The sequence below is a fragment of the Ambystoma mexicanum genome, chromosome 11 (genome assembly GCF_040938575.1).
Source record: "Ambystoma mexicanum isolate Mex_15411 chromosome 11, UKY_AmexF1_1, whole genome shotgun sequence".
Lineage (NCBI taxonomy): Eukaryota > Metazoa > Chordata > Amphibia > Caudata > Ambystomatidae > Ambystoma > Ambystoma mexicanum.
The window spans coordinates 484474263-484500009 of record NC_090934.1 but is presented as its reverse complement, the minus strand read 5'-3'; the positions used below and the strand labels follow the sequence as shown (position 1 = coordinate 484500009).

The following is a 25747-nucleotide window of genomic DNA, read 5'->3' as shown; positions in this document are numbered from 1 at the left end:
ACCGACAACCCAGCGGGGCCTGGTCCGTCGGGGAGGCCGCCTAGCAAGCGGAGATGAGTCCATCCACCTCCCCCCTTCCAGCCTTCACCCTCCTCCGAGGGGTGAGACGGGAACAGAGATGGCATTGACGGGGATGGACGACGGTGGTGACGAAAGAATGGACCTCCCTTCACCTGTTCAGGGCCCCCGTCCCCCTGACGAAATTGGCTCCTTCCACGCCATGATCGCCAGGGCATCTGAGCTCTTCCAGCTCTACCCCGAAGAACAGAAGAAGGAAGGTTTCCTCTACCAACAGCGGGAGGCCAAAAGGAAGACTGTCCTCTCAATCCTGTTACTGGATAACATCTGGGACGAGGGGCTGGCGCTCCTGAAGAACCCGTCCACGGCTCCTGCTTGGAGGGACTGGTACGAGAAGAAGTACCGGGTCCCGGACTCTGCCCCTATGTGTCTCAGGGCACAGCTGTCCCCTGATTCGGTGGTCTCCGCGGCGGCCTAGTCGAAAGCAGCGGGGGCGACGGCGTCATCTTCAACATCCCCACCGGACGGCGAGGGGAAGAAGCTGGATGCCATGGGACGACGGGTCATATCGTCGGCAGCGACGACGATCAAAGCGGCCAATGCCCTCGCGATTGTGGCACGCTATGACAGGGAGCTGTGGTTCAAGATCGACAAGAGGGCTGAGGCCCAGGAGATCCTACAGGAAGGCGAGGTGGCTTCGGACCACGCCATCACAGTGGCCACGGACACCGGCTTTCGTCAGATGGGCAACTGCGTTTGCCTTCGCCGGTGCGGTTGGCAGGACGTGCAGACCACGGTTCTGGACATGCCCTTCAACGGGAATAACCAGTTCGGCAAGACAGTGGACGAGTCACTGCAGGCCATCAAGGCGGACACCGAAACGGCTCGGGCCTTGGGTGTTCAACAGCACGCGCTGGGACAGCTGGAGGAAGGCGGCTTCCTATCGTCGCTGGACTTGGAGGATGCCTACTTCCACATCCCCATCCTAAAGGGACAACGAAAATTCCTGCGATTTGTGGTCCAAGGGTGACACTATCAGTTCAAGGCCTTTCCCTGACAGGGACGACAGTGGAAATGGAGACGGAAATGCTGGTGGCACGGACCTAGTAAGCCTGCCCACCCGGCTCCGAGATGTCGCTGGACATATTCTTGACCCTGCACAAGTACGTTTATTTGTACGTTTTTAAAGCGCGCAAAGCCCAGAGGTATCTAGGCACTGAAGCTTAAGAAGTTCATTAAATGATTTAGGCACTTCGAAAAACATACATTTACACTGTGAGACAAGTATACATTGCACAATCAGCGGTTACACAACAAGACGTGTATATGTTACACAATTGGAGGTTATAAGCTGACTAAGAAACGGGGATAACAGTTGCAGAGGCTAGGCTAAATAAACTAAGGTGTTGTACTGGTAGAAGCGGGGCGTCAATAGTTGCTGTGAACTAAGAGAAACGGACTGTTGTGTGAGGTCGTTGGTGTCTGAAATTCAGAGGATGCCACCAAAACCGGTGTCCCTGGCGGTCCCGGTGGTCCTGGATCAAGCTCAGACGAAAAAGCAGAAGCGCCACCCAGCACCCCCTCATCAACTTCTGCACCCCGCAGCCCCTGCCCGCCCCCAAAGGGACCAGGAGGGCAACTACATTGTCAGGGCGGGCAGCTCACTGCAGCCGGCGGCGTTCTCTCCAGACGAGTGGCGGCTAGTTTCATGCCATGATCACCAGAGCATCCAAACTCTTCCAGGTGACGCCCGAAGAGACCAAAAAGGAAGATTTCCTCTACCCGAAACGGGAGGCAAAGAGGACAACCATCATGGCAGTACCCCTCCTGGATGATATTTCAAAGGAGGCCGTTCCAAGGTTTTCGGTGGAGGTGACCAGAGCCGTTGCCGCTCACAAGGTGGGGCGCAGAAGCATGACTGAACCAGCCAAGGCCTCCACCTATACACCCCGGTGGGCGGCCGGCTGGCAAATTTCATCGGCGAGTTGAATGTCTCCGACAGATAGGGGCTGGATGCTCTTGCCCACGGACATACCCTGGAGTTTCAGCAAACACATCAGCAGACCCCTGCAGTGGCCCAGCAGGAAAAGCGCATCCCTCAGCTCTTGCAAGAGGGACGGGCCATGCTACAAAAGGGGGCATTAGAGCTTGTTCGAAGACTACTCCGGAGTCTACTCCATATACATCTTAGTAAAGAAAAAGACATGGGGCTGGGGCCCATTCTAGACCTCTGGTGTCTCAACAAATACCTCCAGTCCCAAAAATTCTGGATATGTTAATGTTAAAGGATATTTGTACCGCACACTATCACCCCCGGAGTGGTCCCCTGGCGCTCTGGTGGCTCTGGAAAAAGGAAGGTGGCGGGGGTTAGTCGGAGGAAGTTGGAAAAGTGCAAGAGAGCAGTGATGTGCTATTAGCGGCCTCAGCCCAGTGGGTCCGTTGGCTGGGCCTGGGGTGTTTGCGGCCAGTAGTCGTTTTGTAATGTTGTGCGAGTCTGTGGTTTTTTTTGTTTTTGCAATGTAGTGAAGTTTGTGCGGTTTGTTGTGCTGTAGGTTTGTGGTTGGAGTTTTGAGAGGAGTATGCAGAGGCAGGGAATTGTTAGTGCAATTGGTTAGTTGGCATCATTATCCTGAATTGAGGTGCTCGGCTTCTGTAATCCCCCAGGAGGGGTTCGGGAGCACCCTTGCAGCTCTGTCCTGATCTGGGTCCTTCCGGCCTTCAAGGTCCCTTTAACATCTGGCCCCCTCCTCTCCCAGCCTCCCTTGCGGCCCTACCTGTCTTCCCTTCCCACTCGTACGGCTAGTATACCTGCCAATGTCCACAGCTCAGCTAGTGTGGTGATTGCCAATATCCCAACAATTCCACAACACTGTGGTACCTAGTGGCAACTAAGGGGTGAATGCGGGTATTGGTGGGATTAGGGTGGGGGTTGTTGACTCGGTCTCCATGGGTGTCGCCTGTGTTCTACTCTACCCAGTGTCCTTCGTCCAGGTGCCGTGGGAGCTTCCCCACATAAGGAGTTGTTCAGTCGGTTCTGAGAGTTGTCCGTGTCCCCTCCGGTTTAGTCATCCCTTTTCTTGCTGTTTCGGTTTTCAGTTTTAGTCTGTGGTGTTGAAGAGCCAGGTTTTTAGTAATTTCCTAAATTTTAGGTGATTCTTGGTGTTTCTTATTTCTTTTGGGATGTTGTTCCAGGCTTTTGCGGCTAAGTGGTAGAAGGAGGTACTGCCAAGTTTTTTCTTGAGGTATGGTTTGGTTCCAGGTGGATTTCGTTGCTTGACCTGAGGAGTCTTGTTGGCTTGTAGATTATTTTTTTTTTAAGGAATTCTGCTCCTTGTCCACTGATTGCCCTGTGCTTTATGCACATTGCTTTGAAGGTGATGCAATGTTCTACTGGGAGCCAGTGTAGTGTTTTTAGGGCCGGAGTGATGTTCTCTTCTTGATAGTTTGAGGAGTAGTCTGGCTGCTGTATTTTGGATCAGTTGTAGTTTCTTCAGGAGGTATTCAGGTATTCCGAGGTAGAGGCTGTTTGCATAGTCTATTCTTGACAAGATGAGGGCGATGATAGTGTGGAAAGGTAGGATTCTTCTTGTCGTGTGGAGGAAAAAAAATGTTGTGACTTTTGTATTTACTTGTGGTTCTGAGGTTAGGGTGTTGTCCATCAGGACTCCCAGATTTCTTACTACCTTAGATGGTGATGGTGCAGTTCCCATTTCCGTTGGCCACTGGATGGCGGTTTCGTTCTCTTGGTCTTTGGATATGATCATGATTTCTGTCTTTCCTGGATTGATTTTCAGGTTGTTGGCAGTCATCCAGTTGAAGACTTTTTAGACACTCGATTAGGCTCGAGTGATCGGCTTGGGTGTCTTTGATTTTGTAGATGATTTGAGTATCATCTGCATAGTTGTAGCATGTAATGTACTTTTTGAAGATTCTGATAACCGTAGTCTGGTAGATGTTGAAGTACAGTGGTGATGGTGAGGATCCTTGTGGTACTCCACAGTCGTTAACTCTTGGAGTGAATTTGAAGGGTTTAATCCATACGGTTTCTGGTCTGTCTGCTAGGAATGATTTAGTCCAGAGTAATGCTGTGTCTGTTATGCCTATGTCTTCTAGTCTTTTGGTTAGGGTGTCGTGACTGGGTCAAAGGCTGCGAAGAGGTCGAGCAGAATAAGGGCTGAGGTTGTGTTTGAGTCTGCGTTGGTTTTTAGGTCGTCCCAGATGTATACTAGTGCTGTTTCCGTTCCTCTTGCTGGTCTGGAACAGACTTGAGCTTGGTCTAGCAGGTGAGTGCCCTGAAGCCCCCGGCCTCTCTCACATCTTGGGCCTTGTTTTTAGGTGTCCCCATGCCCCGCGTGCTGGCTTGCAGCCCCGGCTTCCTCCCGTGCTAAATCCCGCCTCCCCCACCCCCCCCCTCTCTCCCCCTGTGATTGGCTGCCTGTATGGTGCCACCACCATCACCCTTCATGAGGCTGGCCACGGTGAGTTTGCTCCCAGATGCCCCTATTATCATTTCAAACACCGTAAAAGTGTTTGAAATAGCATTCCAGCGCTCCAGTCCCCTTCCTCCATCCCCCCTCTTGCCCCAGCCCAATCCCGCCTCCCAACCCTCCCCCCGACACCCTGATTGGTCTCTTGGCCGCATATCATGAACCTTTCCAGGAAAGCCCTCTGCCCGGCAGCCCCTGTGGCTAAGAGCCCCAAGGCCAAGGGCGGCTCCGACATTGGCGGCTCCAAGTTGTGTCTGCAGGTGTCCGCAGGGGACGCCAAGGAAGCCAGCAGCTAACAGACACCAACAAAAACTTTGAGTGTGGCATGGGTGGGGAGTAGAGCAATTACTCTACTCCAGAAAACCACTGCCACTCTCTTACCTCCCAATAACAGAGTGCCATAATATTAGCATATCCACACTTGGATAGAATTGTAAATATTAGCATGTCCACACTTAGATATAATTGTGAACATTAGCCTGTGTCACATCTAGATGGAATTGTGAATATTAGCATGTTGTTAGGAAAGATTTCTTAATTGTGGTAATTTTCTTTCACTGTGGCAACCCCTAAACTTTTTGCTGTTGTTTTCACCATGATCTAGACTTTGCCAGAGAAGTGCAGCCTTCTGCCACACTCCGCCGCACTCCTCTGGGCTTTCGCTCCATTCTTACGGGGAATCTGACATGCCCTTAAAACAGTCAGTACCGGGAAACGCTGTTTTCCGTAGTTTCTTTATCATGTTGCAGCTTTCGTGCAACATGACACAAGAGGGCACTGTAAGCTAAGTTACTGCTCTCTTGGGTCTCTAGCCTTCTACAGGCCCGAAATACTCTTTTTGGATTGTAACTGATCGGTGCAAGTGAATCACGGACGGGAATGGTGGCAGCGATCGTTTCTTGTGTTTTGAGCTCCTTTTGGCGTTTTAAGCACGTTTCTCGCGCTTAGCCCAAAATGGCGGCCTGGCTCCCAAAATGGCCAGACCTCGAGGCTCCTTTGTCCTGTCCGCTGACCGTCTTGCCCCCTTCCCCAGGTCGAGCCGACCCGGGGCCTTCCATATTTGGGCATGTACTTTCCCGCGAAACACAGATGCTTTCGCGGGCTTCTACAGGCCTTGTGTGTGCCTCCAGGTTGTGCGCTGGGATGTCTGGTCCCAATACACATCCTGGGTGCCAGAGAGTCTAGTGTGGTATGAATGCCTGGGACCACCGTGGTCCGTGATAGGTCCACGTATGGTGTGAGTGTTTCATGAGCGGATCTCCCATTGGGTCCCCTCCGTTTTGGCGCGAAGGGAACCCTGGACAAGAGGGGGCTGGAAACGCCACTACCATGTCGATCTCCTGAGTTCTCACCAACAAAGGAATACAGGAGCCAAGTATCCTGCAACCACGAGGCTGAACCGAGGAATCGCTGGTGACCTGCTGAAGGACTGCTCCTCTGCACTGCTGTCGCTTTGTGAAACCCTTTCTACCTCTGATCGAACCAGAAGGCCTGTACTGGTACTTCGACCCCTGGAATAGCGGGGACAGCTATTCTCGGCATCTTCACCATCTCCTGCACGTAAGCCTTCGGAAGTGTCTCTGGGCCATCCAGCAGACTGACCAGCCTACCCAGGAGTCTTGCTCTGTAACCGCCGCCAGGTTGTGTTGTATTTCGAGTCCTTGTCACTCTCTCACGATTCGTTCACTTGGCATTCCCAGGTCTGAAGTGAGTAGTGTACATTTGGCTGAGATACACACGGCCGCTCCGTTGCCCTGCTGTGGTAACAAACTGTGCGGGTTCACTTCGTTTGGGACATCTTTAACTCAACTCTGCTGCTGCAGAATCTACACGACGACGAGACGTCCCCTGCTCCCCTGAACCTGCCAGCACTGAAACTGACGCGGAGAAGCCTGGGTCTGCTTGCATCGGGGACAGGTGAGTAGCATAGCTAGGAACTGGCCGCCCTCCTGCAGGAGCCCATAGCTTTTCCCTGCTGTGTCAAACAGCACGCCTTTCCGTACTCGCGCTCTGCTTCTGCCCACAGTGGAGGCTGCGCTTGAGTCGCGGAAGTCTGTTCTTCTTCATTTGTGCACCAAACTGAACTGCCTGATCCCCTCGAAGAGACTCCCCTTTTTGCCCGTTGGCACCAGCGTGTGCAGGTACTTTTGAGCACAAGGCTCCACTCTTCGTAGAGCTTGTGCCTCTGAAGGCGGACTGGGTCTAATCATTATTTCGCACTGCCTGTTTTCCTCCCCTTCTAGGTGGACTACACATTTCGTGCATCTAACGCTTTAGACTCGTATGTATTTGTATATATATTGTATTGGTTTGGTATGTGTTGGTTTACTAGAGTTTTATTGTGATTTCTCGCTGCGGTCATTGTTGCAAAGGCCTTGTAATAAATGTGTATATATTTTTAATATAACACCTGTTTGGAGTAATTTGTAAGTGTCCTTGCTTTGTGTGCTCATTGCGGGCTTTCAGTCACCCTCACCCCTCTTGAGAACTAGTCTTGACCGCCGCGATCGCTACCCTGATTGGTCTGGCTTGTCCAGAGGTTACCCTGTTCCCAGTAATTAGGTTGGCCTTCTGAACTTCTGCGCCGCCAGGACAGAGTTCAGAAATCCATCTTAACACATGTCCACACTTAGATAGAATTGTGAACATTAGCCTGCGTCACATCTAGATGGAATTGTGAATATTAGCATGTCCACACTTAGATAGAATTTTGAACATTAGCCTGCTTCGCATCTAGATGGAATTGTGAATATTAGCATGTTCACACTTAGATAGAATTGTAAATATTAGCATGTCCACACTTAGAATTGTGAACATTAGCCTGAGTCACATCTAGATGGAATTGTGAATATTGGCATGTCCACCCTTAGATTTGTGAACATTAGCCTGCGTCACATCTAGATGGAATTGTCAATATTGGCATGTCCACCCTTAGATAGAATTGTGAACATTAGCCTGCGTCACATCCAGATGGAATTGTGAATATTGGCATGTCCACCCTTAGATAGAATAGTGAACATTAGCCTGCGCCGCATCTAGATGGAATTGTGAATGTTGGCATGTCCACCCTTAGATAGAATTGTGAACATTAAGCCTGCGTCGCATCTAGATGGAATTGTGAATATTGGCATGTCCACACTTAGATAGAATTGTGAACATTAGCGTGCGTCACATCTAGATGGAATTGTGAATATTGGCATGTCCACCCTTAGATAGAATAGTGAACATTAGCCTGCGCCGCATCTAGATGGAATTGTGAATGTTGGCATGTCCACCCTTAGATAGAATAGTGAACATTAGCCTGCGCCGCATCTAGATGGAATTGTGAATGTTGGCATGTCCACCCTTAGATAGAATTGTGAACATTAGCCTGCGTCGCATCTAGATAGAATTTTGATTGAAGGATAGCATGCCCGCGCCTAGATGAAACTTGAATGTTAGCCTGTGCCACACTTAGAACTGTGAACACCAGCCTGCGCTGCATCTAGATAAGATTGTGAATGTTAGCATGCCCACACCTAGATAGAATTCTGAACATTGGCCTGCACCGCTTCCAGATTGTGAAGGCCAACAAGTGCCACACTTAGACAAAACTCAATGTCAGCATGCTAAAGGTCAGGTAACCCACTAACCAATATAACCTCAAACTCTGCATACTTATCTCACTCAAAATCTCAGACAACCACCTCTCGCACCCCAAGCCGCACACACTTCACAACACTGCAACAACACATAAACCGGAGCAACAGCACACGCGGACTGACACTGATCAAATACCCGCACCAAAGCTCAGCACCCGGTGTATACCGAGTTGAAGCTGCCAACAGAACACCACTCCTCTCACTATCCTAATCCCTCTTCACCTTACTACCCCATCCCACCTTATCGTTTACAGATCCGCCAGAGCGGCTGGGGACCAATTCCGTTGGTGACGGTGCGTGGTACAAATACCTTTTAACATTTAACATTGAAGTCGGCGCCCAGGGTGTTCACCAAGTGCCTAGCACCAGTGGCGGCGTGGCTGCGCCTGCAGGGGATCCACGTCTACCCCTACCTGGACGATTGGCTCATCCGAGCAAAGTCAAGAGAACTTGCCGTCGATCACACAGTGAAGACTGTCCAACTTCTCACGGATTTGGGATTCTCAATCAACTTCACAAAATCCCACCTGGTATCATCGCAAGTCACCCTGTTCCTGGGAGCCAGGCTCGACACAGTGGCACGATTGGCTTCACCGTCGGAGGAGAGGACGAAAGCCATCTTGGGCAAGGTACAGCGGCTGTTGACCATGGACGTGGGCAGGGTGAGATCCATCAAGTTCCCAACTCAGCATGATGTCCTCGTGCATCTACTTTGTGCGCCTTTGCAGACTGCGGATGCGACCCCTACAGGAGTTCCTCGACGCCTGTTGGAGGCAAGCGGCGGGCAGCTTCGAAGACAGGATCTCTCTCAACAAGACTTTCTGACAAGGGATCCACTGGTGGGCACCTTCTGGACATATCAGCGTCCCCTCCGATCAAACTTCCGATGGACGCGGATCTTCTCGCCAGGGAAGGAGGTGCCATCCTCCATTATGACCCAGGATCGTTGAACCTGCAGGCCTGGCTCCTACACCACTAGAATTTGGTGGGTACGATATCCCGGCGGACTGCAAGGAGGTTCTTGCAAAGGCCAGGGCGTCCTCGACTCTCAAGTGCTATGGACACAAATGGAAGAGGTTTTCTGTCAGATGCCGTACATAGAAGATTAACCCTCTACGGATTACGGCCCCTCAAGTGCTGCCGTACTTGCTATCGCTGGCCAAGGCGGGGCTGGCACATGCTTCCACCAAGAGCCATCTGGCGGCTATCTCCTGGTACACCAGAACTCTGGGTCGATCATCTCTGTGGTCCCATCGCCTGGTGAAGGAATTCATAAAAGGACTGTTCCGATCGTTCCCGCCGGTGAAGGCCCCTGCCTCGGCGTGGGAGCTCAACGTGGTGCTGGCCAGACTCATCGGACCTCCATTGGAGCCTCTGCATGCGGCACCGTTTAAGTTCTTGTCGTGGAAGACAGCGTTTCTTGTGGCCATCACCTCCGCACGACGAGTGGGAGAGATCCAGGCCCTCTCGTGTAAACAGCCGTACCTGACATTCCATCAGACGAGGGTAGTGCTGAGGACGCACCCCTCCTTCATGCCCAAGGTGCCGTCGGACTTCCATCTCAATGAGCCCTTGGTGCTACCTGTTTTCTTTCCGTCGCCTTAGTCGCCGGCTGAGAGGACTTTGCACTCGCTGGATGTGGCTAGAGCGCTGAAGTTCTACGTGGACCGCATGAAGGACCTTCAAAAGACTTCACAGTTGTTTGTGAATTTTGGACCTGTGAACCAAGGGAAGGCCTTCGAGAGCGAAGGCTTCCATTTCCAGATGGCTCTTCGGCTGTATCAGGCCCTGTCACCGGTTGGCAAACTGACCGTTGCCCGGCCGTCGATAGCCCATTCAACCAGAGCGATTGCTGCTGCCACGCCGTTCTTGTCTGGTGTCCCCATGCTTTACATCTGCAGGGCTGCTACATGGAGAACGACGCACACCTTCACGAGATTCTACTGCGTCGACCGGGATTCCAGGGAGGAGTCCAGAGTCGGCCAAGCAGTGCTGCGCAACCTGTTCGCCTGAAGGTGGGCCTGGTGAAGACGTAAGAGATGCTTATGTTGAGTCTTGCCACCGCCCATGGCTGTGCTTGTGTGTACTGCTATGTATTCTTTATTCATGAGCATGTGAATCCATGCCCGACCCCATGCTGGAGAAGGAACAAGTTACTTACCTGTAACTGTTGTTCTCCAGCATGGGTCTGGCATGGATTCACGATAGTGAATTTAAACACCAAAGATGTTGTAAAAATAGAGTTTTATTCATTATTCATTAAAATAGTGGTTTATCTGTGGTGCAGATGAGAGAAAAGCTATACATGTTACAGGTACAGCAAGTGCATTTTACTTTTCAATGAATTACTATTAGTGTTGAGTGTTTGTGACCCAAACCTTCTGAATCACATGCTGTATCAAAGATTAACTTGGAATGGTGCATGAGAATGTGGTCTCGCCAGACCAGCGATTCCAACAGTGCTCTAGTGGTTTAGAGAAAGTATGTCGAAGAATCCTCTGAGGCTCAGGAGTCAATATAGGTGTCTTAGCAGTTTAGAGTGCATACGCTACCCAATGGTAGTCTTTCAGAGTAGCTTTGTCAAGTCACAGAATAAGCTTTACAGGGACAAGCAGATAAGCTTTCAGGGAGCAAGGAGGCCTGCCGATGAGCAACTCGGCTGGTCCTGCTGGGTCGGAGTAAGGTAGTGCTCTGGTTGCTTGAATAAATTTGTATTCCACATAGTCCAACAGCACCTTGACTTTGGTTGTATGTTCAGGACAGTTGGCACAGCAGAGACTCTTTTGCCTTCTTAAGGTAGCCTTTCTTCCTTCTGCTTCGTGACAAGTCCCAATGATTGACAAAGGTATGGTTCAGAGATTACCATCTTAAAGCGCACTTGGGAGCCGAGTGCCCTTTCAACAAAGTTGATCCCTACCTTCTCAAGGGAACCCTTACCACTTTTTTTGAAGGCACCTTTTAACTTGCCACCAATCTTGAAAGACAATTGACAAGTGGTACAAGATTGGCAGTGCCACTCCATCTGGAGGCCACATCTTGGACAAGTAAAATTGAAGACAAAACCTCTGTTTTCTTCACTCTTAAGGAAGGGCATTTGAGCTTGGTCCCCACCACCGTCTTGTGGGCACCAGGCTTAGGATCCATGTAATTGCTATAAATTAGCCAACCTTCCCAATATATCTGCACTTTCCCAGGTATTTACTTCTAGACTGGACACGGACAGGAATCCTATGATCAGTCTGGATGTTTATCAAAACAGAGAATCTCTGGAGGCCCATGAGCAAGCATAGTGGTAATGGAAGGAACTGATGGCAGAGCCTCAATTTGGAGCAGTGTCCTATCCATGACATTCATACTGGTCCCCATTTCTGAAGGCTGAGATTGGTCAATTATGAGAACATTTGGATATCTGTTAACCGGCATTAATTTTGCGCATCAGAGGGCTGCTTCCGGACCCCACGGGAGACTAAGCCAGTTGCTAAGGATGCCTATGCCCATTGTGGTGGGCAGTCTGCCTAACAATGCCAGCACCGTTCTGATCAGAAATTGGCAAACGCTCCGGTCCCTGACCGAGATTCTGAGACGCCAAGAGAGCGAGAGGACTGCAAGGAGAAGACGCCGGCTGAACAGAACCGAGCAAAGGAGAAGGTCACCCTGCTAGTACAGGCCCCAGAGATTTTTTTTGCCCAACAGAGCAAAGGTAACTGGGAGACCAGGTGGACTGGGAGGCTGAGCAGGACTTGTTATACAAGCTCAGACGTTTGTCTCAGTACAATTGACAATGTCATACAACTAAATCTGATTAAAGTGAACAGGGTTAATATAAGGAGGACCATACATAATCCTGAGAGGGGGATCAATGGACCGTGGCTTAAACTATCCTACGAAGTGGGGAACACACCACTTTACTCAATGACCATCAAGGGGAACGTAAAAGAGACAGAATATTATGACATGAAGTGCAGAGAAGCCCCAGGATTACGTTATATACACGACGGACAAAATCAAGGAGGTTGAAGCCTAATTGCAAACACATAGGAAAATACACTTTCCACGAATACCGAGAACATACTAGCCCGAATCAAAGGATTTGCCAAAGAAAGTAATACTGAAAGAGGAGAGGAAAGCCAAAAGTCTGCGAAGAGAACTATAAGAATTGATACAGAAAGTAACAAGAGAATATTTGAAAATTGAATAACAACAAACTCAAAAGATTAAAGAAGAGAAGTGGGAGACGCATTTATCAGGAGATGGTAGTAATTTTCCTGACTTTAGTTTGTTAGAATAGTGGTAGGGTCAGTAAGCATTTGTTTTGGACAGCTAACTTATTCCTTTGGACATTTACTGACGACTGATGGGCACCTTAGTAAAATAGGTAGCGAATACCTCATAGCAGTAGAGAAAGTTAAGCCTTATTCTTTAATAAATACTTGTTGGGATTGTCCTCCAAGTGTCAGCGTCCTTCTTTTGACCCGCCATACTAGGCCTGCTCTCTAAAGGAAAATGTAAAAAAATCCACAACTTGTACCTTCACAGAGCTCATTCTCTCCTCCTAGGCAACCATCAGATGTGCCGACTTGGCCAGCAGAAGATGAGCTTACACTGCCAGTGGGACCTCCCTGCTCGTTACCACCGCAGCGACATGTTCGAGAATGTGGCCTTAGTTCAGGTAGGCCTCCATGTATTTGCTTTTGTTTGTGTTGTATGCATGTGGCTAAATGATTTGGGATACATAAGCATAAAGCATAATGTCTTGAGTGCAAAAACATGTTCATGTCACAGCTATCTTTTGAAAGAAAATCTCAAATTCCAAAATTGGGGATTCATCGTTTTAAAAACACTGAATGGACTCTAGTCAGGGATACATTCTTATGGATGATGCAGAGATTTGAATACACTAAATCCTTAAATATAAAACCTTCAAGCGTGCTAACCTAGAAGGTGGAATGGGAAAAGGTTGAAATCTCTTCCAAGAAGCTTGAGTTGTTTAGTGAATCCTTGACCTATGTACCTACATGATGGCCTGAGGTGATCTTCACAAGTCTGGTATTAAGGTTATCCTTGCACCCTAGAGGAAATCGATTATATCAGTTTCTATGCCAACTATTAGATTTTTGTAATCAAAAGAATTGTGAGTGGTCGGTCTACGCATTGTTTTAGAGTAATCACGCACCTCTCTAGGTGGCATTAGTAATTGTTTGACTCTGAGGAAGGACTGGACAATAAATATATATTCCAGAATGTCAAAATATGTAGGTCATGTGCCTTTTGGAACATCAAATGGTCTCGGGATATGCATTTTCCAAGCCATCGAACTATGAAAAAGTATAAAACCCTAGAAGCACATTGGTTATGACTGTTTGTTTGGGAAAGTTTAGGCACTTTGAATGAATGAGATGCAAATGTTCAGCAAGTTTTATTTTTTGTTTTCTTAGTAACCAGGTAAGGTGGTTAATTCTCATTTTCTATCACATTTTTTAAAATAAATTCTGTACTTGGTAACACAAAGTTCTTAATGTATGATCTGTAATGTTTATCATATGATTTATATCGTGCTTTCTCTGGAAAACCTGTTCTTGTTTTTAAAATCCTGTCTGTAGACTGGCTTTCCAGAGCCATTCTGGTTACTCTTCATTGTGTTTTTTTTTTTTTTTAAAGTGAGGCGTCTGTGATCTTCTCTCTAACTCACTTTTCAAAGGCTGAAACGTCATCAGAAATGTGTTAATTTATTGCAGATTTCATTAAGATTATAGTAGCAGATATGGTACAGAATATTTCATTGTATCACATCCTACTTTCATAATGCATGCTGTGCGCAGGGAAGTCATCTTTTACTCACGTTTGTCAGCTCCCCCGAGTGTCTGCTTGGCTTTTGATGCCCTGACAATATTTCCCAGTTGAGTTCCTTGCAGCTCTCCCTGAAGATGCAAATCACATTTTCGTGGAACTCTGCCGATACAAACAGACTGCAAATGTGGGGATACTGCTTAGGTTCCCCTTTATCTCACTGGAGTAGTTTCCCAGCCTGGACACTCTGAATCAGGCACTTTTTCTGCTGAGATGCCAACCTGAAGTGTGCATTGGTGACTTACCAAAAGACCATGGAAACTCTGCAGCAGCATCTTTTGGGACTCTGAAAATCCAGTGGTGAATCTCGGACTCTATTTGGATCACAAGGAACAGTGTACAGTGCGCCTTTCCCTTGATCTAGCATGGATAGCTGGATCCTTTCCTCAGGGGAAGGTTTTGTGGCTCTGCAGACTCTACTGTTCTGCTGAGCCACTGAAACAGATGCATCTTCCTCATATCCCAGTTTAGCTGTTGCCTCTGCTGGACGTTTATGCAAAGACTCATCTGTTCTACTGAGCCACCAGTACCTTGCTCTTGGTGTTGGGAACTCCAATGGAGTATCCTGCTGCAGTTTCTTCAAACCGCAACCTGTCACCTCTGACTAGGGCCACTGTTGATGAATCCTCATTCTTCAGTCACTGAGCCACTGTTTCCTACCCTGCAATATTTTGGGGGTCCCTCTAACCTCATCTTGGCTCTCGGTTTCATTCCTCTGGGGTTGGGGCCCTATGTTGCAATCCTTGCTCATTCAGCTGTCAACTGAGACTCCCAGCTGCTCGCCAATGGCTTAAGTTTACTGGCTTGCCACTGCAACGGTTCATCAGTCTTAATTTCTTGGTTGGGATCGTTTGTTTGGGCTACCCTTACCTACCTGTGGCAGTTTGCCCTGTTTTTTTTGCCTGTAGTTAGAGAGCCACACAGAACTGGAACAATATATTCCCTGCGGTATGGGGGCACCAAAGACCACATGCTAGTAACTGTGTTCTTCTGGGTTGCAGAGGAAGGGCCCATCCCCACGGTGCACACAAGTGCATGCAGGGTCTGACAGACTTTTCCTCAGAGACCCGCTAGGAGGAAAGGGGCAAATAGCAGGTGTGTGTGTGTGGGTTTGGTTGGGGGCGGGCGTGGGTGTTTGAGAGTTTGTGGTGCAATGTTTGTGGATGGGTGTGTTTGTGTGGTCTGTCCGTGTTTGGGGGGCAGTTGTGCAGCGTTTGTGGTAGGGAGCAGCAGAGGAAAAAGGGGGTTGGGAACTGGACCCACTCCGATTTAAAGAAATAAAAAAAAATAAAGAAAAACCTGCAAACTCGGGAGAAAAGTGGGGGCCCGAGGTGAGTGATATCTCGTCATTGGCCCTTAAGGGGTTAATGAAAGAGAAAACGTTAGGAAGCATTGAATGGCAAAATACCAAAATCACCAAAAAAGTCCTTGGCACTGGGGTGGGGGGGGGGTGGGAGGGTTACCCCATGGCAGTTAGAGGGTTAAACAGTGTCCAGGCCTCGGTAGTATGAAAACAGCATTGGGGAGTGCTGAAACTATCCTTTTCTCTTTTTTTGGGTGCTTCCTGCCTCTCCACAGCAAGGAATTCAGGGTTGTGCCCAGGGTTCTACATGGGGTACGGGATGGGCTCAACTCCTGCAGGCTGATGGCGGGTAACACCACAATGCACAGTTTTTGATTAACATCACCTCGATGGTGCTATAGCAAAACAAGTGTATTGCCCTATGATCATAATTTCACACAGTTCCGGAGGTATGGCAACCAGTCCCCCTTTTAGCTTAACTCGGTCCTAAATTGTCTCATGGTGCAGTTATTTCCACCCACTTGGCGTGGGTCACTCTCCCGGCTTTATTGTTGTAGATCAACATGCCTACAAGCAAGCAATTATGATCCCTCCTTTGTGTTGGGGTAAATCCCCAAATACTTAACTGCTAGGAATTCACTCCGATACCCACTCTGGTGCTTGGTAAATTGATGGTATTCAATCAGTTAAAGGTTACCCTCCTGTACTTAAGCCCAGAACATGCTCCGTCCTCACTTTCTCTTTGTCACTGGCTCTACCAGGATATATGTTGCAGCAGCACCCAGCAGGCTAGCAGCTCTGTTTCCCTCTGGCATTTTCTGACTTCTGTCAGGATCTGGGCTAACTCTTCCAAGTGGCTCCTTGCAGGCTGTGCGACTGCTCCCAGCACACTAGGCTTTCTTTCTTTTTCCTCTGCTTTTCGCCACCATCTTGCTGGATTGCCGTCCTAACTCCCATATCCCCTAGTTCACTGCCTCCTTTTCTACTGATCCCACCCCAGCTAACCTCTTAAATCTGACTTAGTCACAAAAGCTATTTGCACACTAGCAGGATGGAGGGTGTAATGCTGGAACCTGCTTGCCTCAGCCCGCTGGTGGCTTCCTCAGTCTAAAGTTGTACCCATGCCGATCTCCAATGTTTTTTAAACACCCTCGTTCCTTGTTTTCAACATTCATTTTAAACACACCTTATTCCCAAAATCAAGGAGTCCGTAAAACAATGACAACACCCTGATGCTTGAAATGTTTTAACCTGCACAAGACAACCAGACATCTGTGTATTGCCCGTCAAAATGTTCAGACAAGCATATAAAGAATACAATGTGCAAGTGTGTATGCCTTATTTCCTCGCCGTTTTCTTGTCAACTTAGACACGTCGCAAACTGGCTACAATAAAATCAGGCTTATGTGGTGCAGGCGTTTACTGTGGAGTACACCGAGCATGAGGGGCTTTGGAATGCTTATGACCCCTTCCCAGTGAGCTGTGACCTGTTAGTGAAATGGCAATTAGCATTTTCCATTTCACACTTGACTGTCCCAGCCCAGTAATAACAGATAAGACTTTAAAGGAATCCGCACACAAAAAACATCCATTTATCGTGATTTCACGGAGGCAAACCTCTGTTTTTTATACTTCAAAAACCACCCTGTTCCTCGTTTAGAGGAACAATGAGCGCAACATTCAACAATTTAAGTGCCTCCACCAGGTGCATCAGGCGCAATCCAGTATCCACACAAGTGCTCCCTTTACTTGACTCTACAGGCACAGCTGCGTTTCTACTACTGGTCTATCAGAATAGTACTTATACAAATAAGTTAGTACATTGAAGATGAAAGCACTGATGCTTAAATATAACAGAGGGAAGGTGACCTGTAGGATGCATTGCATTAACTAATGCATCCTCCAGAGAATAATGAACCACCAATTACTAACTAATGCACTGAAGATCAATGTGGTTACACAGCACTGCTAAACTAAATTGGGCAGCATCTAGGTTTACAATTGGAACTCAGGAAGCTGTGAAAGAGAATGCTTTAATCTAGGAGATATTGGAGGAGCGTTAGCCTACCAAACTTTGTACTAGTCTCCTAATTTTAATGAAGCCAGGCTCATTCAAAGGCTGTTGTCAGGAGGATTGAAAATAACTATGAGCCTGCACTATCATACCCTGCTTATATTGGAATACATCCCACCCCAAATTCTCTGGTTGCCACTACAGCGAGGAAATCATACCCTGCCCCACCTTCTGCTCTGGTGCACCACCCTGGAGAAAGAAAGTAAAACGATTCAAGCCATTGAGTGCAAAATAGCTACTTCAGCAGTTTATAGTCTACGTGTGGGCAATACACCAACACTAATGGCCTGCTATAATCTGGCACGATTGGACGATCTAAATTCTCTAGTCAAAGACATGTCATCCTCTCTGTATGATAGAGTACAGGCCATAAATCAAGCAATTCACCTCTCTGCAAATTTCTTAATGAAAAATTCCTTATATACTGCAGAGGCAGCAGTTCAGAAAATTGCAGGGGCATCTTGTCATAAAGCCATGTTTGGCTTCGATGTATTTATTCTGTCTAGAAATCCTGGCCATCCTCTTTCATAAGCCTACAGAGGAATCTCACCACCAGTTGATGAGGCCCTAGTGAAAGCGAAAAAGGAGCAGACCCTAAAACATCTGCTGCAGGCCTTAGTGACTGTCGCATACATATCATGCATCCTAACAGTTCTCACAGCCAACACATGGAGGTTGGTGACAAAGTACAACTTGTTTCCATTTGCCCACTCAACAGTCACAATTCAGCCCATAGTGCCATGGCGGAGAACAGGAAGAGGAACACCCATTTAATGTGCTTCCGGTTCCACAGAACAATCTCTTCTTGGTACAATTCCCCCTGCCATGTTAAGCCCATGAGGGGCTTTGGGGAGGATAACCTCATTGGCCCACACATGGGAGGGGGATCACCACTGACAAGTGGATGTTTGACATGAGAATGCTACTGCTTCAAACTGCTATAAAAACCTTACAATTAATCAAATACAGCATCAACTACTACCCTCGGAACACCTTCAGCCTTTTCATGCATAAACAGTCTGGAACAAAAGGGGGCCATTAACGAGGTTCCATTTCAAGAGGGAAACGGAGGTATTTTCTCAGTGTATTTTCTAGATCAAAATAAAGATAAGCCCTGCTTTAGATCTAAGGCCAGCAAACAACTTTATCAAAAATTCTAAATGACTACTACATGAGGTCATACCACTGTGAAAGCAAGGGAACTAAATGGCAACTCTGGACTTGAAAGATGCATCATTTCACATTTCCAATGTTTCCAGGCCACTGCTTTTACCGCACTTTCATAATAGATAAGTAGACACACATTTCCTATTCAGAGTATTTCTTTTGGTATAGAATTGGCACTGTGTGTTTTCACAAAGTTACATGATAGTTGTGCACCTGTGCAGATAGGTAATAAAAGTATAACCCTACCTAGATGTTCTGTTAATAATGGGGAACAGTGTCTCTAAATGGCTTTGAAACACCCAGGCAACAATTAACCTTCAACTAGTTTTGTCAATAAATGTGCAAAAGCCACGTCTATCACCCAGCCACCTCAAAAACGCTATAGAGTAAAATTAAACACAGCCAAATCATTCGCTTACCCATCACAGTAAAGAGTAGAAGCTCTTTAGATGCAGATTCTACATTATCAGACACACCTGTCCATAGAAGTGCAAACAGTAATGCAAACCCTAGGGAGGATGGCATCCTGAATTTACCTGATCCCGTTTGCACATCTTCACGTGACCCCTCTGCAGGAGTGGCTTGCAGTTCAATGCTGACACGATGCATTTGACTAGGACAATGGGGTGGTCATTTCGTGAATGTTTGCACAGACCCAAAGGTGGTGGTCTCCCACAAACATGTCAAAAGGCCATCCTTTTTTAAATCTACCTGTACAAGTGACAAACGGTGCATCAATGTTAGTGTTGCTGCCACATGCTTACAGAGGAGGGTATTTGGATCCCTCAACAAGCCTCCATTCACATGAATGTCCTGGAGTTACTTCCTAGCTCTGAAACAGGCACTTTGAAGCTTCGACATAACCATCCTCCACAAGGACATTCTAATAAACACAGATAATACCACAGTCATGTCTTACAAATAGGGCAGCACCCACTATTCAATGCAGTCACAAATCACCCAGCAAAGTTTGAATTGATGCATAAAAAGACCTGTATCTTCAAGAGCAACATTTCCTTGGAAGCCACACCACCTTAGCAGGCAGCCTGAGCAGGTTGGAAGCTCAAGAACATGAGTGGGGACTGAACCCAAATAAACAGACACAGGTTTATAACATGGGGCATCCAGACATACTCTTTTGTTGTGACAAATGCAAGATGCCCAATCTTCCCAACCAGATTCCCACAACCAGGGTCACTATGCGGCACTCTTTGGTCAGGTGGTAAGGGATATTTGCTTTTACAGACTCCCCTCCTTTGCAAAGTGGTACACAAGTTACTCCAGGAGAAACGCACATTAATACTCATTGCTCCAACCTGGGCACAATAAGTCTGACCTACACATCTTCTACACTTGTTGCTACAACCACAAAAAAAGCCCTCACTTTATAATCTGTTGACAGAACAGAATCAACAGATAACCTAATTAAATCCACAAGCTATGAACTTGACAGCTTGGCTCCTTCGGTCATAGAATTTGGTCACTTAAACCTGCATTAATGTGGCGTGTTGCCTGGATAGACCTTGTGAGTCCAGAAAACCTAACCCCATAAACTATTACTTCAATAAATGGAAAATATATGTTTTCTGCTGCAAAAGAAAGAAGGTCAACCCTATTGATTGCTTTTCAGCAGACATTGTTACCCATCCCCTTTAGCTAGGGGTCTGCTTGACTGCTTATGCAACTGTGATGAACCAACTGACTACATTGGGTCATAATTAAAGACCTATTCCTATGCTTTTGTTTAAACATATTACTGACTCGCGACTACTTAAGCACCATAAAACATCCAAAAACAATGACCGCAGATTGTCGATTTTGCAAGAATGAGAATACCAGCGAGACACTCTTCCATATAATCATGGTTTGCCAAGCTTTGACAGAAAAAAGAAATTTGTTCAAGGACTTTTTCAGAATCTCTCAAATAGATGAACACACAGGAACAATGGGCCCCTCTCCTAAAAGGTCATGACAAGAATATCATTTTAACAGTAATCAAATTTTGGACTGCGATCCTCAACGACAGCAACCCTCAAGAATTGGAAACATAGATGTCAACTCTTTTTTTGTTCTTCTGTGTTTCTATCTTTTCCTGTTTAAATGTAAACGCCATAATGAAAAGTTTGTTTTACCAAACACATCATTAAAAAAAGAAAAAAAGATGTTTATTCAAATACACAGCAAAAACGCATAGCCCTATTGCTATGAAGGAAGTTCCCTACCTAGCAAAAGTAAAGCTAAGTGTGCAAGTCAAGTCCAAAGTAAAAAGTAGTCTGTCCGAATCCTAACCAACAAACTGCCCTGTCCACTTTAGAAAACGCCTAACTAAAAGGAAAAGGGGAGGCTTCCACAACAGCTTCGGTATGGGCTTCTGCCTGGCCCAGCTTGTAATGGACCTGTTAGTCTCAAAGTTCCTTTAGAACACAATGGTATAGTCTTCACAATCTTCAGAGAGTCTCTTGCTAAAAATTATAACTCTCTTCTGTATGGTTTTCACTCTACCCCTTTATAAAGTAACTGTGGCAAAGTGGTGCGGTACAAGTGGTCTGCCATGGGAGACTTCTGAACTGATCAGCACTGCTGGTACTGAGTATTTTCTTCATTGCCTTCTAAGGAGGCGTGTCTTGCTGGAACAAAGCGCTGCTTCCCAACCTTAAAACCCTACGAGACTGCGGCACGTGGAGCCTCAAAGTGGTGCGGTACAAGTTGTCTGCCGTGGTCCGTTTGAGAACGGCATGAGGTGCACGGCGTGAGAGGCACTTTTGCTTGACCTACTCAATGTTTAATCGCTTACGCTGGCCTAGCCAGGCAGTTTATTTCAATGGGCAAATGTACTATTTAACTGCTTGCTCCGATTTTCCCATCTGACTGTGCCTCTGCTATTTATAAACCATGCCGTGTCTGCGCAGCAGCAAATCAACAGGGAGCAAATTGAACTCTACAGGGGAACACATGAGGGCCTCCATTGATGTGGGAAGTATCATCAATGAGAAGAGCGCAGATGGCTCAGTCTCTAACTCACACTGACCCAGAGGATTTAATAGATGAAGTGGTGTCCAATTTTGTCTCTGTATCCGTTTTGGCCCTCGTGGTCTCATCTGAATTATCAAAAAGAGTGTACTCATCTTTGGCAGTCGAGTGTTGCAGTCTCTTCCAGGATCTCCCTTTCGAGCGAGGGGTATTAGGAGGTGAAACATTTTTAAAACTTTACATTTGCAGCCGGAGACCCGTGCCATGGAGGCTGAGGCGTTCCCTACAATTTGTCATGGCTCGCCAATTCTATCAGATGCCCACAACATTTTTAATCAGCCTGACCCAATGTCAACACATTGTTCCTTGCCGTCTTCTGACGAGAGGCCGGTTTTTGGCCCTAAAATTGGTATGACTGAGACATGACGATCAGGCTCAAGATGATCAAGTGGCTGATGCTTTTTCTTTTCCTGTTTTATCCAGAATTTTAGACGCTATGGACCGGGGTCATGACCTGAACATGTATGAACTGAGATAAGTATGATCTACAGTGAAGTATCTGCTTGTAAAAATGAATTTTATTGAAGGTTTCATCTTGGCACTGAGCGCCCCAGGTGTAATTTGTAAAAACCTCTTGACCAGGGGTGCATCTATAGTTATAAATTCAGTTTCCGTCGTTGCCCAAACAACTTGGGCTGACGGCACCTTGTGTAGCACTATGGATGAGATAGAGCATGTGGGCAGACAGAGCAGTTTACAAAAGGACACTAAATCTCAGGTTTTGCCAGCCCCAGATAATCCCTGTTTTAATCCGCCTCTGGTGGTGGATGGTGGGTTAGTTCCTTCTCCTAAGGTGGCTGCTGTTGGTGAATGAGCACCACCTGTGGAAGCCGGTTGCAGAAGGAAAAAGAAAGCCAAGAATTGCAAAAAATCTACCTTGCCACTCCTTACAAATAACGAAGGTTCTCTTAAATTTCTGCATTCTATTAAGGCACAAACAGAAGTATTTACTGATGATTCAGAGTTTCCAGATGGGTACCCCCTTCTCGCAGGCACAGGTTTCTGTAATTAAGGTGGGTGATAACCGCAAAAAGGGGAAGGCTCACTTACAGATGCAGGCTGAAACTTCTGTGCAGCCGTGTTCTACTGAACGGGAGGTAAATAAAAAGTCATTGATTACTGTATGCCTCAAACCTAAAGCGACAGGATTACTTGATGAAAGTTTAAATGTTTCCTCGCTCTACTTATTCTATTGAATCCGAGCAGGAGGCCCTTTTGGCTGCTTTACCACTGGAAGGGGGTTCTCTGCCGTAATCTGACATTGGGTGGTGATAATCTAAGAATACTTCATTTTAAAAACGTCTTTATTGATTTTCAAACAACAACTAAAAAACAATACCATAATCCATTCCCCCAGTAACCCGCCCCTACCCCAAGGCTCACGGCAGTTCCAAACAGTGTTACATTGGTCAGTTTGGCATCCTATTTTACCACACCATGTTAATACAAGCACACATTCTCTTATGCCCTGCAGTGGAGATGAACTTTATTGGTACCGTTCAGGGGACATTGGCACCCCTCTTTTCAAGAGTTAATGATCAACATACAGAGGCACCGCTCAAAGTCCATGTCTCATATTGCTGTTGCACCGTCCCAGATTGTAATTGGCGGGGTGCTTACCTCAATTGCCATATTTATTTATGGAGTTGCTTCGGGAGTTTGTGTACTCTGTCGTGCATCTGCACAATATTGATGGAACGGGGGCCAGTAGTCTAATGGGTGGCTGCTGACTGGGAGAGTTGAAGCATATCTAGTTTCCCTTTGCTCACATGTACTTATTGTTTCCAGCCGTCTCGTAAATGTGGGGGCAGAACTTTTCCCCCAGGACTTTGCTACTAGATATCTAGCTATGGCTGTGGTCATTCCCAGTAGTTTCTTTTCAGTGCGAGACCCATCCATAATTAGTGCTAGGAGCCATAGTTCCAGTGAGTAGTTCCACGCCGTAGGCATGGCATCATTTCAGACCTTGCTCCCTCAATCTCCCTCCAGAAGGTTCTGATGAGTGGGCAAGTACATGCTACGTGGTAAATGTCTGCAGGTTCTGAGCCAAATTTTTTACATGAGGGAGATCTCTCTGGGAAGAACCGGCACAGTTTGAGGGGGGAATAGTATACTTGGTGTAGAAACTTGTAATGAGTCAGTCTAAACTGGTGATTCAGGGACAGGTTACGCCTTTGCAAGCAGATCGTTTTCCATTGTTCCTCACTCAGTGATGTACCCAACGTGTCCTCCCAGATCCTTCTATATGGTCGTTCCCTCATCACCTTCCCGCTCCAAATCAACTTGTAGATAGTCCAGACTATTTTCTTAGTGGATAGTGGGTTAATCACATAGAGTTGCGCAGGGTGAGGGTATAGGAGCTTGTGGAAAATTGGGCCATTTGGCTTTCAATATCTCCCTGAATCTGTAGTACAGGAGCTAATTCACAGCATTGTCCCCATCTTGTTCGCAATTCATCCCATTTGATAAAGCAGCCTTCTAACACAATGTCCCCTAGGGTCAGGACCCCCAGGGACTGGAAGGATCTTTCATGTGAGTGGGATTCCAACAATTGTATATGCCGGGAGATCAGTGAGACAGCAGGACTCTCTTCCTAGGAGTTGACCCATTCGTTCCCAGGCTTTGCATGTCACTGCTATGGGTTGGATCTCGTGTCGGGGGACTGCCCCCTATTTCCCCGCATGAGCCCCATTAGGTCATTCAGGCTAGTGAGTGCCCAGGCCAGGAGGGAATGAGGGGTGTTGAGGGTGGGATTTTTCCACTCTGCCATGCATTGAAGTAGTATAGGTACATGTCGGGGTACTCTAGACCGCCCTGCTCATATGGCCTAGTGAGGGTATCATAAGCTATCCTAGCCTGTCTAGCAGCCCACACCAGCTGAGTCGTCATGCCTCTAACACAGGACCAAAAACACAAGGGGGGGGCATATTGATACGTTATTGAAGATATATAATAACTCGGGGAGAATGACCATTTTGGCCAGGGCGATACAGGCGGCCTGGGAGACGGGCAGTAGGATCCATGATTCCGCTTTGTGTTCAAGTATATCTAGCACTTTCACATAGTTGTCCTTGTATAGGTTGTTCACCCTTGAGGCAACCATAATGCCCAGATAGCATATCCCTTGGGGGCACCAGCGGAATTCATCACCCACATCCTCCTGTTGTACCCCAGGTGTCAGGGGCAGTACCTCGGGCTTGGTCCAATTGATTCTTAATCCCGAGAGTTCCCCGAATCTGATGATCTCTTGAGTTACGGGGGATAGGTTCTGCCTCGGGTGTTTTACATGTAGCAGAATGTCGTCTGCATATAATGACACGATGGATAAGTGTGAGTGTATTCGATCCCACGGTGTGCATGCAGTTCCCGAATATGGCAGGCCAGGGACTCCATTGCGAGGGTGAATAGTATTGGTGAAAAGGGACAACCTTGGCGTGTGCCCCGAGGGGGTAAATATATTCCGCGATAACCCCATTCGTGCACACCACTGCCCAGGGGGGACGTGTATAGCAGCTTGACCCAACAGATATATGTGAGGCCAAATCCAGAGCGACGGAGGACCTAGAAGAGGATGGGCCACTCGATGGAATCAAAGGCCTTCTCTGCATCAAAGGCTGTGACCGCCATTGTTATCTCCGGGTTCACATTTTGCATCAGGGTGAACAGTCATCTTAAATTATGTTGGATTGACCGGCCTGGGATGAATCCACCTTCATCGGGGAGGATTAGTGCAGGCATGTGCAGAAGTATGCGATCTGCTAATATCTTGGCGAGTATTTTATTATCTGTATTTATTAAAGACACCGGCCTGTATGACTTTTGTCTGGGATTCTCGTCAGGTTTTGGTAGCACCGTTACTAACGCTGATCTAGTGGATTCCGGGAGGGTTCCTCCTGATAGTGCATTTTCATACATACATAGAAGTTTGGGGATTAGCAGATCCATATACGTTTTGTGGAATTCTGCTGTTATCCCGTCGAGCCCGGAAGCTTTACTGTTAGGGAGGGACAGTATTGCCTTACGGCTCTCCTCCTCGGATATCAGGACGTTTAGTTCCCCCCCCACCTCCTGATCCTCGTCCAGATAATGTATCAGCGCAACGTGTCCCGCGCTGGGCCGTATTGTACACAGCAGGCCATAGTAGTCTCGGAATGTGTCATTGATCCCCTCAAGATCTTTA

At 47.3% G+C, this 25747-nt stretch overlaps 1 protein-coding gene across 5 annotated transcripts in view; it reads left to right on the top strand.

The window, feature by feature from the left end:
• TTC17 (tetratricopeptide repeat domain 17) overlaps nt 1-25747 on the top strand; it is a 2246693-nt gene that overhangs the window by 922548 nt on the left and 1298398 nt on the right. For all 5 annotated transcript variants that reach the window (XM_069623328.1, XM_069623332.1, XM_069623330.1 and 2 more), the window contains one exon: nt 12703-12815. In XM_069623328.1, coding sequence (XP_069479429.1) covers nt 12703-12815 — 113 coding nt within the window. The remainder of the gene's footprint in view (nt 1-12702; nt 12816-25747) is intronic.